Genomic DNA, 14,829 nt, shown 5'->3' on the forward strand with positions numbered 1-14,829 from the left:
CCTTCTCCTAGGCATTTTATACAAGAGGAGTGACTGGCAGATTCAGGCATAGCATCTCTACACAAGTTGCACCTCTTGTAACCTGGTGAACCAGGCATATTGAACTGCAGAGAATGCAGGGAAAATGAACTTTTTTTTTAAGTTGTGGGGGTTTTGTTTTTTAAATTAAAAATTGGGGGATGCATCCAAAAACTTGGAGAAGGATAAAAACTGAGGAACCTTTCAAACTATTTTATCATGTTAGGCCTGAGGATGATGACTGCGAAGGAGCTCTGTCTGCTGCCGAGGACATTAGAAAAGGAACTGAGGCACCATGCCACGTGCACAACTAATGGACACTAACAGCACAAGGAGAAACTACTGCACATGCATGACACAGCAGGGCACTGCTAGAAGAGACCTCTGATCATTGATGCGAGGACACACCCGAACCTAGAGTGGAGCACCCACAGGGACATCACTCGAAAAATAATTAGGGAAACCTTAGCTTGGATTATATTCGATATTGCTTCCTCCAGTTTTCTTGGAAGTTGGAGGACTTAAATTACTTTCAGCAAAGTTTCTGGAGATTATTAGTTCTTCTACTTGATTCCAATCCTAAATAAAACCTATCATGCTTACTTACATGCCATGCACAGAAAGAACATGATTATACCAAGACCATTCTTCTCCCACTAAAGTACAATCAAATCAACTTACCTTTTCACTTTGCCTGGCTGCTCATAGTTGCTCAAATTGGAATGAGTGTTACTTTCCCTATTGGGTGCCTCTTTGAGATCTGGCCCTCGGATACGATCAAGGAAAGAATCTGGCCTTTGGTCTTCATCGTGCAAATGTCCTCTTGCCCATGATCTCATAGATAAGATGAAACGGGATAACCTGCAAGGAAGAGACACACAATGTTGTCTGAACAGACAAGAATCCTAGGTCCTGGCTCAAAGCTTCCCCCAGGGCCTGAGCTATCCCAAGCAGCAGCTAGAAACCCCTCTGCATAAAAGGAACTTGGGCACAGAGTATCCCAGATAGGATTTTCACAGCTTCTGGACCCCTGTCTCACCACTGAAATCTGACATTTTGCTATATAATACTAGCTACCTGCTGCAACTTCCACATCAGGGCCTCCCCATCCTCTCACATGGTAAAGAAACCAGGAAGGTACTTTATTCACCAGGCCTCAGTGTCCCTCACGAGTATGGCATGGGATAGGAGCCAGAGAGACATCACTAGCTGCCCGATCAGCAGGCAGCTTGCCAAGCGGGACAGGGACTGGACATCATCAAGAGCTCTGGAAGCTTCTGACATTAGGAGTAATGTAAAGAGGTGAGGCATCTTGTGCTGTGGGGAGAGAGGAGATGTTGAATCCTCATATGATGACATACCCAATGGTGGCCAAATGAAGTAAGAACAAAGAGTGATTGGATGGTGAAAAAGAATGGCTTGTGAATTGATTTTCTGAGAAGTGATGGATGCTGGAAATTCAAATTAAGTGGTCACTTACCTTTTAAGGACATTTGAGTGGGCTGAGAGTGTGGATGTATTTTATAAGTAACAGGGCAACCTGATTTTGTAAATCTCATCTGTGATTCTGGCAGACCACTTGTATGAGCTCTTACCAAGACTGTAGGCATTAGCTAAGAACTGAGAAACTGACAGTTGGACACCAGTCAATTTACCTGTGTGTGTTGGTTTTGCTTAAAATAGGTATTAGTTTTATTATAATGTTTAGTATTTAGACTCTATGAAATGCTCATAAGTTGCTGCTTGTGTTACTCTCACTTGTAGTGCCTGTGTTCCATGCCATCAGAAAATACAGACGTTCTGCTGTATAACTTTGAAAAAATTTGCTCTGAACTTGTGAACCCAGACACAGGAATCCTTCCTCTTCTCCTTCCCCCACACCAGGCCCTTTGCAGAAGGATTATCATAATTTAAAAAGTCTCAGAGGGGTAGCCGTGTTAGTCTGTAACTTTAAAAACAAAAAGTAGTCCTGTGGCACCTTAGCCCTGGTCTACTCTAGGGAGCTATTTCAAAATAACTCCCCTTATTTCAAAATAATGAGCAGAGCGTCCACACTACCAAGCCCATTATTTCAAAATAATGGGGCTGGTCAGTTCAAAATCTGTACTCCTGCTTTCCTCGGGGAATAATGCTATTTCAATTTTGTTATTTTGAAATAATTTCCTAGTGTAGACATGCCCTAAGAGACTAACAAAATTAAATAGCATCATGATATTTCATGGGTAAATCCCACTTCATCAGGTTCTGTCCCATCCCACAGGTTCCGATGAAGTGGGTAAACCCACAAAAGATCATGATTCTACACAGGAGCGGCCTGAGGTGGGCCACGGCAGCAGGCGCCCCAGGCAGAATGCGCAATTGGCACCTCTGCCTGCACGGCCTTCAATGGAGTGATGTCATCATCCAGCACCCCGTGACGTCATCATCGGGTGGCCCGTTGAAGGCGGCGCCCTTGGCAACGGCCGAGTTGGCCTATAGTCACGGGCCGCCCCTGATTCTGTATAATTTTGTTAGTCTCTATGGTGCCACAGGGCTACTCATCACAATTTAAATGGGTATTACAAGACAAAAGCTTTAATTGCCTTAACCACCCACAGGGAAGCACATGCAGAAGGCCTCTTCCTATCTCTGAATACGGGAAGAGAGAAATAAAGATAGTGGATGTGAAGGTCCACTAATTTTCATCGTTTTCAGTGTTTCATCTTTTTCTTGCTTGATCTCCCACAGGGCAAGAGAAACCAAACTGAAGCCAGACAGCTCCAAGGGTTACTTCCTGGGTCTACCTGAAAGATACTTTGAATTGATAGATCTCTTCAGCTCTGTCACTCTTACGATTTAGATAACTCATTTTTGTATATAGGTTTGATTGCTTTAACCTGTAAATAACTCTCTTTTCTCCCCTGTAGTTAATAACTCCTTACATAATTTATTACAGGATTGGCAACAGGCCTTATCTTAGGTGTAAGATCTGGGATAAGTGACTGGTCTCTTGAGACTGGAAACAACCTGCATGTGGTGGGATTACTCAGTGTAAGTGATCATTTATCACTAAGTCCAGTGTGTCTGAATGACATGACAGACTGGGGAGTCAAAGGGACTATCTGTGACTTCATAATAGAACTGCTACAGCGAGCCAGGAGTTTACATTTGTTACTAACTTGGTAAACTCTATTTATAGAGCATACCACCAGTTTGAAATATCTGCCATGTTTCTGACATACTGTTCTGAAGTAGGCACTCATGGTTATGGGCTACTCCAGCCATCATGACATCATCTATATACCTTCCTATTTCCCATTTGTAGCTTCTGACAGTTGCACCATGTAAATACTTGAGGGCAGACAATAGATCTATCTGTATGTTCTCCAAGGTGTCCATAATACAGTGTGCAAAATGGTTTGAAAGGTTCCTCAGTTTTTATCCTTCTCCAAGTTTCTGGTTGCTTTTCCCCATTTTTAATTAAAAAAACCCCCATAACTTAAAAAAAAGTTAATTTTCCCTGCATATGTGATGTTTATTTCACATAGTTAATGACTATATCAGGAGACAAACAGAATTCTGTTGAAATTCTTTAGACCAGACACAGAGGCCCCTTTTTAAGAATGTGCTTAAATCATGTTCAACTTCAGATATATGTTTAATTCCCATTAACCTAAATGGGCCTTAAGCATATTCCTGAGTATAAGCATATGCTTAAGTTCTGTACTGGATAGAGATGCTTTCCTGAATCTGGGCCAAAGTCAGCCCCTCCAACCTTTGTTGACTGAAGCTTCATGTGCATCATAGATGTAATTTAATCCTAAAAATACCCCCAAATCCCTGTATTCTCGAAGTCTACAATCCGCTTTCTTGTCAGAGCCATCCACCACCAACTCTGGGAGATAATAGTTATTATACTCTTATAACATAAAAGTTAACAATCTGAAAAAAATCTTATATATTCCTTCACTTACTGTCTAACTTTACTAATTATTTTCCTCCTTATTCAATTAATTTTCAACTGATTAATTTTTTTCCTAATTGAACTAAAATGTGCTTATCTGCTTGAGCCAATTCACCAACCCTAGCACACAAAATTAATCTATAAAGTACAAAAATAAGGTCAAAGCATCTTTTGCTCCATTTATGTTTATTATAGGCTCTTCTGTTTCCAGATGGATTGAACTCATTTTCTAGTAAGTCTATGGCTGCCACCTGGTCATCCCCCATTCAACAACCTTTTGCAGATCTGCTACCCTTTACCATTCAAAATTAAGCTAATTAGCCAGTTACCTAGCCATTGCTCCAGTGCCTGTGAACGAAGTCCTGCGGGATTCAGACAAGCCTCTTGTCTCCATGGAAATGACTCTCTGCAATTCTGAAGAAGTGTCCTCACACAGTGAATTGGTCCTGCAAAATCAATTTTTAAAATGAAGGATTTTATTCAGCCTGCAATGCATTTGCCACACACTCAATTCTTCCACTTACATAATAAGGGGAAACAATACTGTTCTCCCCATCATAAAGGCTACTGAAGCTAGGTACAAAGTGAACACATGTCAGGTCTAGTTAACTAATTTTCCCCTCCCTCTGGACTACAGACATTTCTGCCCGTCTGTCTCGCCAGGCAGTAATGTCCTGGCCATTCAACCTGACAGATTTCATGTGCTTACAGCAGCGGTCTCCAACCTTTTTACACCTGAGATCACCTTTTAAATGTCAGAACAAGCCAAGACCTACCGCCCCATCCTTCCCTCCCAAACCCCACCCCTTCCTTGAAGCCCACCCTCTCTATTTTCCTCCTCTCCATCACTTGCTATCCCCAGCCCTTATACACGCTACACTGCCACTTTTTTTATTATTATTATTATTCTGTAGGAAGAGGTTTTTCCAACATTTGGCCTGTCTAGACTGGACCAAATGTCAGGAAAAAAACCATTCTTTTGGAAGCTCTTTTATTCCTCGTGGAATAATAAATACAGGGGTTACCGAAAGAGCATGTTTGCTCTTCTACTAAAAAAAGCGGAAGAACAAACGCATCCCTGAATGCGGAAGAGTTTTTCCAGGATATCTCTGGAATCCCAGAAAAACTCCTGCAGTCTAGCTGTACCCTCACTGGGTTGAGACAGGATGTCTGGGGTGGGAATGAAGGATTTGGGTGTGGGAAGGCATGAGAGGTGCAAGCTCTGAGAGGGAATTTGGATGCAGGAGGAGGTGAAGAAGGGGATGCTGGCTCGGGGAGGGGGCTCCAGGCCAAGGAGTGTTGGAGTCAGATGTAGGGTTGGGATACTAAGAAAGCCACAGGCTTGTGGATGTGAGGGTGCAGAGATTTGGGTTGGGGTATGTGAGGGGCTTAGGGCAGGAGGGTCCAGTGTATGATAGGCTCAGATCTAGGGTCGAGGGGGGGGAGTGCAGGATTGTTATGATGCTGCGGCCAGATTGGGGCTTGGCCCCAATTGGTGGTTTGTTGGCCAGGCTTCATTTTTAAATAAAATACTATGTCAAACACAAAAAGTTTCTGCATTGTCTTTATTTATGAGAAGGGGGGAACCTGTTTTGAGTCAGGGGTCACCGACCCACAGAAAAGTCAGTTGCGGGCCACACAAGTGAGATGCAAAAAAATAACTCCTCCAAAAAAAACCCCCCAGCCTCACTAATGTGGCTCCAACTGTGCTGGTGGGAGCAGGGGATATGGTACTGGGGAAGGGTAGTAGTGGGTGCTGAGGCAGGGGACAGGGTGCCAGTGGGGGCAAGGGACAGAGTGTTGCCGGGGGCAGGGAGTCCCCCGCACCTGCCTCCTCCCAGGACTCTTCCCACCTCCCCTGCACCCCCTGCCACAGAGCAGGGAAGCCCCGGTGCATGCCTCTTCTGGGGCTGACTCCTCCTCCCCCCGCAAGTTCCTGGCACGCCACAGACCTGGTGGAGGGGAGCAGCCAGTGCACTTCCGGAACCCCTGGAAGTGGCACGCAGCTGTAGGACTTCCGTCCACCCTGCAGGAAGTTGGCACTACCTCCATTGTCACTGGAGGTAGGTAGTGGGGCTTCTTGGGGGTGGAGGGAAATGGGGGGTCTGAACACCTTGTGATCGACTGGTCGAGCCCTCGTGATCGACCAGTCAATCACCATCAACAGATTGGTGACCACAGGCTTACAGCTTAGCTTGGAATTAAACATCTTTACAAACCCTTTGTGAAAAGCAGCACCCTCATTAGTTACTTGCTGCTTATTTTCCCCCAGAAATGGCCATTTGTTCCTTAAGTGATATGGGGAGTTACAGTGATAACATCTCTTAGGCTCCTTTGTCTGTATAGGAGACCTGGGACTGGTAGCAGGGGAGTGTACTTGGGAAGTATTGCCAGCCTCCCAGCCAGCCTCCCTTTTCTCAGGGGAAAATTGGGGACTCTGCCCCTCCCCCATATTTAAACCCCTCTGTTTGAGATTTCTCCTTTCGAGGTGTTTGAAATTGCTCAAATTGATCATCAAAGCAAGCAAGAACCTCCACGTTCTCAATGGATTTGTCCCACAGATACTGCTTCACATTATCATCAACCATGTCCCGGAACTGTTCCTGAACAATGAGATCACACGTGATCACACATTATCTAGCATACCCCTCATTTGGTTAACAGAAGCCACATTACTTAGCCCAGCCCTTCTCTCAAGGGTTCTACATTTCACTCTGTAAGGTTCAGGTGTAATCTGAAACTGTCTTAAAACCAAATCTTTGAATTTACCATAGTCTGAATCATCAGTAATAGACATCTTATTGAATACGCGTAGGGGTCTCCTTTTCCATTTTGCAACCAGAGTAAGTATCTTCTGCTCCTCAGGAATTGGATTGATAGTGCACAGTCTTTCAAAGGTGATGAAATATTCGGTGATATCTCTGGACTCCTCATAAGTGGGGCACAGTCGGTCCCACTCTTGGATTTGGAGAGGAGGGTCTTGCTATGTTGAGATGCTTACTCCTGAAGTCAAGTACAGCCAGTTCATGCAGTCTCTCTCTCTCCCTGTCCTCTTGAGCAGATTTTTGTGCTTCCTTCTGGGCTTCCAGGGCTAACTCATGGGCTTTCCTCTGGGTTTCTGAGGCTAAATCACAAGCAGCTTTTTGTTCAAGCTATCTTAATGCCAAGCTGTCTTGTGAGCAGCTTTTTGTTCAAGCTCTTTCAGTTCCATGGCCCTTTGATGGGCTTTTTCTTCTCTGTCTCTTTCTAGCTGTTTTAATTCCAAGCCTCACTCATGGGCAGCTTTTTCCCGGACAGTTTAGGCTTCTATCTCAAGCCTCTTTATTATATTTGTCTCTTATGTTCTGCCTCCTTGTCTACTGCTTGGATCCTTTGCAGTTCCAGTTTCTTCTGAACCTCGCTCTCACTCATTTTGCTGATTTTCCTACTTCTATTTCCCTTACCCGAAATAAGCAAATAGAAAAAACAAAGTAATCACTCTCTGTCCTCTAAAAGCCACTTAGAACACACTTAAAATCACTACTAGCATCCAGAGCAACCGGCTGTGTACATTTTCCCTGCTCAGTGCACCATTGTGATAGGGTGTGGTCACAGAAAACCTTTTAGAGCTGCTTCCCAATATGCTGACAAAGCCACTGAAACTCACCTTCTTGCCCTCTGGGGCTTCTCACCACCCTGACCTGGTGGGCCAGAATGAAAGGAGGACGTGCACACTGATTGCTCCCCCAGGTAACAACTATTTACACTGGACTTGATAATAAATAAAAGCAATTTTATTAAGTACAAAGAGTAGGATTGAAGTGGTTGCAAGTGGAAACAGGCAGAGTAAAGTAAATTATAAATTTTAAATAACGGAAAGCACATAGCTAGTATAAACACCCTAAATCTTATAGCAAAATTGCCCTAAAACTGTTCTTATTTCAGTTAAACTTCCAAAACTGGGAAGATCTTTTTTTCCCTGGGGTCTCTACTTCATTCTCTTGGGAGTAAAATGCTAGTCAAAGACAAAGAGCCTGAAAACTTTGCATCCTAAATAGATATCCCTTTGAGTGGGAATTCTGTTTCTACATTCCCCCATCCATGGGAAATTAGTTGGTCAGACATTACTGGTTGGGGTGGTCTCATGTCTTCCTACCACCAACCACTGCTCAGACTTAGAGGACAAAAGAGGCAATTTACCAGTGATTACTTAGACACTGAGGTGTCCCAGCATTATGAAAGCCATTAAGGGTGTTTCTTTGTACATTTAAAACCATAAACCATTCCCTATTCCATATCACTAACTTTACATACAGGCATGATACATACACCAAAATAAGATATACAGATTTAGCATGAAAACTGATAGGTTACATGAGGTATTTTGTCCAAAGCATCTTCAAATTATGCATATTTGTATCTATAAAATAATTTCATAAAGCGATGGGGACCATCACAATAAGAATGTATATTAAAATGTTAAGGCTAACTAAGGAACAAGTGTTCCTTAAGTGACTTGCCACAAGATGTCAGAGTATGTTAGTATTAGAGCTGAGTGGTCTATATTTATTTAATATTCTGTCATTTGTATAGGGATTAGATACAGTGCTCCTGTCAGCTAATTGCTAAGTTATCTGATAAAACATTAGAGTTTTCAAGTGCCTTAGTAGCCCTTCACACGGCATACACAGGTCACTCTCACACCTACCAACATCTGAACTAGTATCCCTGCCCTTTACCTTACCCAGGGGCCAAGCAAGTCTGTTAGCCCCCTTTGCCTATATCCACACATTATGGGAGGATGCATTTTAAAAATCAGAGCTAGAGTTTTTTGGTACAGTGGACTAGGTTAGTCACATACCTTCACTCTCAGTCACACTTGTAAGTTACAGAGACAAAACTCCTCTGTATATTATGTGGGGCAGAGACTCTCTCTCTTATTCTTTGTTGTAGAGACTGTCTAGTTTGGCCAATTACACAAATCAGACATCAGAACTGGTAACACACATAAACCTGTAGGGGTGAGGAAAGGGAGGGAAGAAGGAAGGAAGGAAGGAATTTTGCCTGCAAAAGGAATATGGCCTAGTCTTAGGATCATCAACAACTATGCAGCAGCGTCACAATGCAGAAAGAGAGGGTAACATGCCCTTTTCCTGCCCCTTCCCCTGCAAAAATATCAAATTCTCTCCAGAATTATAGAAACATAGAAGCTAAGGAGGCACACTCATTCTTTCAGAGCTTTGTGCTGAAGGCTTTGACATATTCATTTAGGTAAATTGCTTCCCTTTTTTTATTGTTGTTAACAGATATCAAGGTTAGGAACAGTGAGAGGGGAAGTGTTTACAAAGAATTTAGGCCTGATCTACGCCTAAAACTTAGACTAACCTAGCTACGTGCTCAAGGATGTGAAAAATGTTATTAAACCAATTTAAACCCTGGAATAGACACTACTAGAATTCTTCTGTCAAACTTGGCATCACCTCTCGTGACAGTGGATTTAATACAGACACAGAAAAACCCCTAGGTTACGTCTACACTGCAGGATTTTTGCACAAGAACAGCTGTTCTTGAGCAAAAACTAGGAGAGTGTCTACACTGCACACTCATTCTTGCTCAAGTAAATTTACAGTTAAGTGTCGGTACAGAGGACTTCTTGCACAAGAGTTATTCCTCTCCCCAAGAGGAATAAGAGCTCTTGCGCAAGAAGGCAATGTGGACAGGCAACAGGTTTCTTGCGCAAGAAACCCCTATGGCTAAAATGGCCATCAGAGCTTTCTTGCGCAAGAGGGCGTCACACTGTTATGCACACTCTTGCACAAAAGCACATTTCTTGGTCAAAAGCACATGGGAGTGTGGACGTGCTCTCGCACAAGAACTCTTGTGCAAAACAGTTCTTGCACAAGAAGCCTGCAGTGTAGATGTAGCCCCAATGATGTTCTTGCAATTGTCTACACTATAGTGCTATTGCAGCTGTGACTCAGTAACGCTTATGGTGTAGGCATTCTCTTACACTGCATGTGGGGGATGGACAGAATTAGCTGGAGAAATCCAACCCCTGCTTTCAGTGTAAAAGGAGAGGAAAGTTCCTGGCAAGACAGAGTAGGAACTTGAGATATTTTCTGTAATTTGAGCTGGGATTAAAGAGTAGGACACTTCTCTTTGTCAGGCCTGCAGCAGCAAAGACAGGACAACAGATGGACAGTTGGGTCTCTTCTTCTACTTCATGTCCCAACTTCTCTGTTCCACCTGCCTACCTGTTTTCTGCCTCCCTCTCCCCAGTAAACTACTGGGATTCTAGTCCTCTTCCATTCAAACTGAAAACTGAGAGACGTAATAGAATCAGAGATGTGGATTCTGATTATCTTTGATAATGACTCACGGTTTATAACAAAAGCCTTAATGTGGGTTTGAGGATAAGAACTACCTTTTGAAATTTGTGAAAGACAACAGATGAAATGATGCATTACTAAACATGAGCCTCTGAAGTTCTCCATTCACCCACTTGCCTTTCAGCAATTCCAAACTTTCTAAACGTTCATACAAACACAGGACTTGTAAGCTATCTTGCCCATGTTCATTTCAGTTACTCTAGTAATGTTTTTGCAAAAAATTGAATGGACTTCACAGAGTGTTATCAAAATTCCACAAATTCATCTCATGGTTGCTTAGAATTAGATTCTCACTCACAGCCTGACTAAGCCTATGTTGTCTCTTGATAAATATCTCTCTCTGGCTGTATCTACACTGGGCCACTTATTCCGGAAAATCAGCCGCTTTTCCGGAATAACTTGCCACCTGTCTACACTGGCCCCTTGAATTTCCGGAAAAGCACTGACGATCTACTGTAAGAAATCAGCCGCTTTTCCAGAAATACTATGCTGCTCCCGTTTGGGCAAAAGTCCTTTTTCCGGAAAACTGTTACGGAAAAGGGCCAGTGTAGACAGCACAGTAGTCTTTTCTGCAAAAAAACCCCGATCGTGAAAATGACGATCGGGGCTTTTTTGTGGAAAAGCGCGTCTACATTGGCCACAGACGCTTTTCCGGAAAAGCATCCTGCCAATGTAGACATTCTTTTTCTGGAAATACTTATAACGGAAAACTGTTCTGTTTTAAGCATATCCGGAAATTCATGCCAGTGTAGACGTAGCCCCGAAGTGTATATATCATTTTAGTCTGCTGATTGATGTTACAAGTATATTTTATATTTTCCAGCAATCATTTTACAACTTTTTTCTATCTTTTACCTTCACACACAAGAATATTTATTCCAATTACTTTCAATGTGTCATCTCTTTTAAAGGGAGATTACATCTTTTTTACTCATCTGTAAAGTCCTGTAATTAATGTTGACCATAGCAAACAGAATGCTTGAAACGAATGTCTTTCCAGGATTACCCTCATCCTGAGAGAGTGCAAATCATGTTACAGACATATATATTTTAGTCCCATTAGTGTCATAATTAAGTCTTTACCTCAGATGTTGTCATTGAATGCAGTAACTCAGTTATATATTTAAATCTTTAGGAAAATGCACTCACAGCTGCATCAATAATTCTATTCTGCAAACTATCAGTCACTGGTATCTTTTACTAAAAGGTCATAGGGGAAGGAAGGAAAGAATGATCCTTGCTTTCAGCTACATTTTCTCTGTTTTCCAGTGGTATCGCTGTGTACAGATGCAAACCAGTGCTAAGATTTGCAGTCATGGTGTCTGCAGATCGCCCCAAGTGAGGACATTGTGCAGCATCTCCTGGTCAAATGGGCCATTTTACATGAAACAAACTCACCTCCACTTTTACTATGCAACTGTGCACTGCCTGATATAGCCTATGTTCAGGTAGAAGGTGTCTGCTCTATACAGAAGCAAATGGAAGGGATCCATAAGGGGGAAATTGATGCGTCCAGGCTCCCTTCTGGTTACTCAACATCCCACACCCATTATTCGCACACCAAATCCAGTCAGGCTAACATGTCTCTCCAGTCTTTGATCCCAAATAATAAACAATCCCCAGCTGTTGCCCCTAAGAAGAGGCAAGCTTGGCTGAGATGATGTGCATCAGCAAGCACAAATCAAGCCATATTTTGGCTGCTGTAAATGCACTGCAGAACATTCAGGATAAATCCTAATCTCCCTCCCCTCTTCATAGGCACAGGACTTGTCTAGACTGGGAAAACAAGTGGTATTTTATAACACAGTAACTCATTTGCTTATACATTATATACACTACACATTCTCCAAGTCTACCCAAGACCACAGTTGGCCTTGAGCGCAAAGGTGGCTGGTACAAAACCACCCTACAGAAGGAAGATATGAGGAGCCTGCAAAGTAACACACCTCTCCTATGAGCCCACAGTCCTGCCAGGGGCTCCTTTTGCCCCAGACTGCAGGAAGGATTGAGAGATGACCTGTCATTAGAGCCAGTGGATTTGTAATTATGCAGGTTCAACTTCCATTACCCCTGGGGAAGCAGTAGCATGGCATGAAGAGAGAATCCCTTCTTCTCCAACCCTTCCAATTCATCACAGTACAGAGCCCAAAAAATCAGTAGTACCCTGCAAACAGGATTTGGTTTTCCTTAAACATGTCTAATTCCTACTGAAGTGTTGTTACCCAAAGAATGCAATATTTAACTCCACAAACAGAAGTGATGGAAACGTTCCTACTGTTGTGCATTTTGCTAAGTATAGCCACCGCAATGACTGTTGAAACTCAGTTAACTTCACTGGGTCAAACACTGTGTGGGCAAGCATTCCCATAATGCATTGCACTATAGAGGTGCCTCAAAATATACAACAATTACTCTCCTTACCTCCGATAAAAGCAATATATTACCTGCTAAAGCCATTTTCAATTCTTTCAATGTCTTCATCAGTGGTCCTAACGGACACCCTGTGCATTGCAGGGTAGGAGTTCTGGGTGTTGATTTTAGCCATTGTGCTTTACATATCAGCATCCAAATGACAGCTAAAACACAAGAATAACATTTTTAAGGACGCAACAGAGATAAAATTGGTTAAATATTTAAAAAGTAATTTGTTAAAAAAATTATGTTAGTAGTTTGTAAAAAGATCTGTAATGATCTTCATAAATGTAATGTGACCACTACTTGGTACATTTAAACTACACAGGGCAGAACATTTGTGAATGTCAATAAAAGATAATCCTGCATTGGCAGAGAAAAGGACTTGATGATTTAATAAGTCTACTTACTGACACACATATTTTATATAATAAAATTACATTCAAACTCTTGTTAAGGAAACATTCAGGTTGAAAAGTCAAGCAAAATAAGTTAGGTAAAGCCTAAATTAAAGTTACCTGTGCAATTTGAATTTGTCCCTCCCTCCCTGCCTGCCTGCTATTCTGTTTCCTCCACACATGTTCCATCTCCTACACTCCCTATCACACAAACAGGCACACACTCCCATCGTACCCCACTTCTGGCTCCTGCCCGTCCCCTGCATCCACTACAATTTCACTCCATCTGTTGCAGATCCCAGCTATTGTTCCCCTCTTACCAGTGAGCTCCTGACCTTTTTCCCAACCTCCCCAGACCCATTCATCCCCTTCATCATCTCTCTGCATTCTGGTCAGATTGCTTCCTCTTTCTCCACCACAATTTCTGTGGAGACCATGGAGAGCACAGGAGGAACTTCCACTGGTTGCAGTTCCTGGCCAATGGGAGCTGCAGAACGAGTGCTCAGGACATGGACAATACACAAGAGTTTCCCTGGCTTCCCATATGCCTAGGAGGTGCAAGGAACTGCCAGCTGCAGCCCAGGAGCCATGTGGAGTCAGGGCAGGTAGGGAGCCTGCCTTAGCCCCTCTATACTGCTGATCAGACATTTTACGGTCTGGTCACCAGTGCCAACTGAGCCACCAGGATCCCTGTTTGACGAGGCATTTCCCATCGAAAACCAGATATCTGGCCATCCTACTAGTATCTGTGAGGAGATGGAACATGCTCAGTATGGACAGAATCTTTGAAGAATTTATCTGCCAAACTCTAACATCTCTACTGAACATGGACAACTGAAATGTTTTTGAAGGCCTTATAATTTGGCCAAATTACAATAGGAATGGAAAAAGGAATATCTCTGACACAACTGTCACTTAGCCCAATTTCAAGTCCTTGCTCCAGAGCATGGAGGAACTAGAGTTTCTCAGTGAAACTTACAGGCTGTGTCTAGACTGGCCAGTTTTTCCAAAAAATCAGCCGCTTTTCCAGAAAAACTTGCCAGCTGTTTACACTGGCCGCTTGAATTTCCGCAAAAGCACTGACTTCCTACTGTAAGAAATCAGTGCTTCTTGTGGAAATACTATTCTGCTCCCGTTCGGGCAAAAGTCCCTTTTGCGCAAAGCTTTTGCGCAAAAGGGCCAGTGTAGACAGCTCAGATTTGTTTTCCGCAAAAAAGCCCCGATTGCGAAAATGTCGATCAGGGTTTTTTTGCGGAAAAGCGTGTCTAGATTGGCACGGATGCTTTTTGCGCAAAAAGTGCTTTTGTGGAAAAGTGTCTGTGCCAATCTAGACACTCTGTTCCGAAAATGCTTTTAACGGAAAACTTTTCCATTAAAAGCATTTCCGGAAAATCATGCCAATCTAGATGCAGCCTGTGTTTTTTAATCTGGCAAACGACTATTTTTCTTGTTCTCAGAAATAGCTGAACCAGTTCAGTAGGAGCTTCCCCTCAAAATCAGCCTTAGGCAGACACTTAGTACAACTAATAATGCATTTTTCATTATGAATTTTCAGAAGAGGTTGTGCTAAAGTTATTAAACCTTCAGGATTCACACATTTCATAAACCCACTAAAGACCTGCTTACTCACCAACTCCTCCCCCCCAAAAGTATGGCCCCATAAATAACTCAACACTTTTTTGCTTTATTT

General features: G+C 42.8%; 1 protein-coding gene across 1 annotated transcript in view; it reads right to left on the bottom strand.

Moving 5' to 3' along the window:
- CNGA3 (cyclic nucleotide gated channel subunit alpha 3) overlaps positions 1–12,874 on the bottom strand; it is a 44,638-nt gene extending 31,764 nt beyond the window's left edge. The window contains exons 1-3 of the mRNA XM_006137386.4: positions 12,774–12,874; positions 4,291–4,407; positions 700–879 (exon numbers count right to left, since the gene is read on the bottom strand). Coding sequence (XP_006137448.2) covers positions 700–879; positions 4,291–4,407; positions 12,774–12,874 — 398 coding nt within the window. The remainder of the gene's footprint in view (positions 1–699; positions 880–4,290; positions 4,408–12,773) is intronic.
- Positions 12,875–14,829: the final 1,955 nt, after the last annotated feature.

This window comes from Pelodiscus sinensis, chromosome 1 (assembly GCF_049634645.1).
Source record: "Pelodiscus sinensis isolate JC-2024 chromosome 1, ASM4963464v1, whole genome shotgun sequence".
Taxonomy (NCBI): Eukaryota; Metazoa; Chordata; order Testudines; family Trionychidae; genus Pelodiscus; species Pelodiscus sinensis.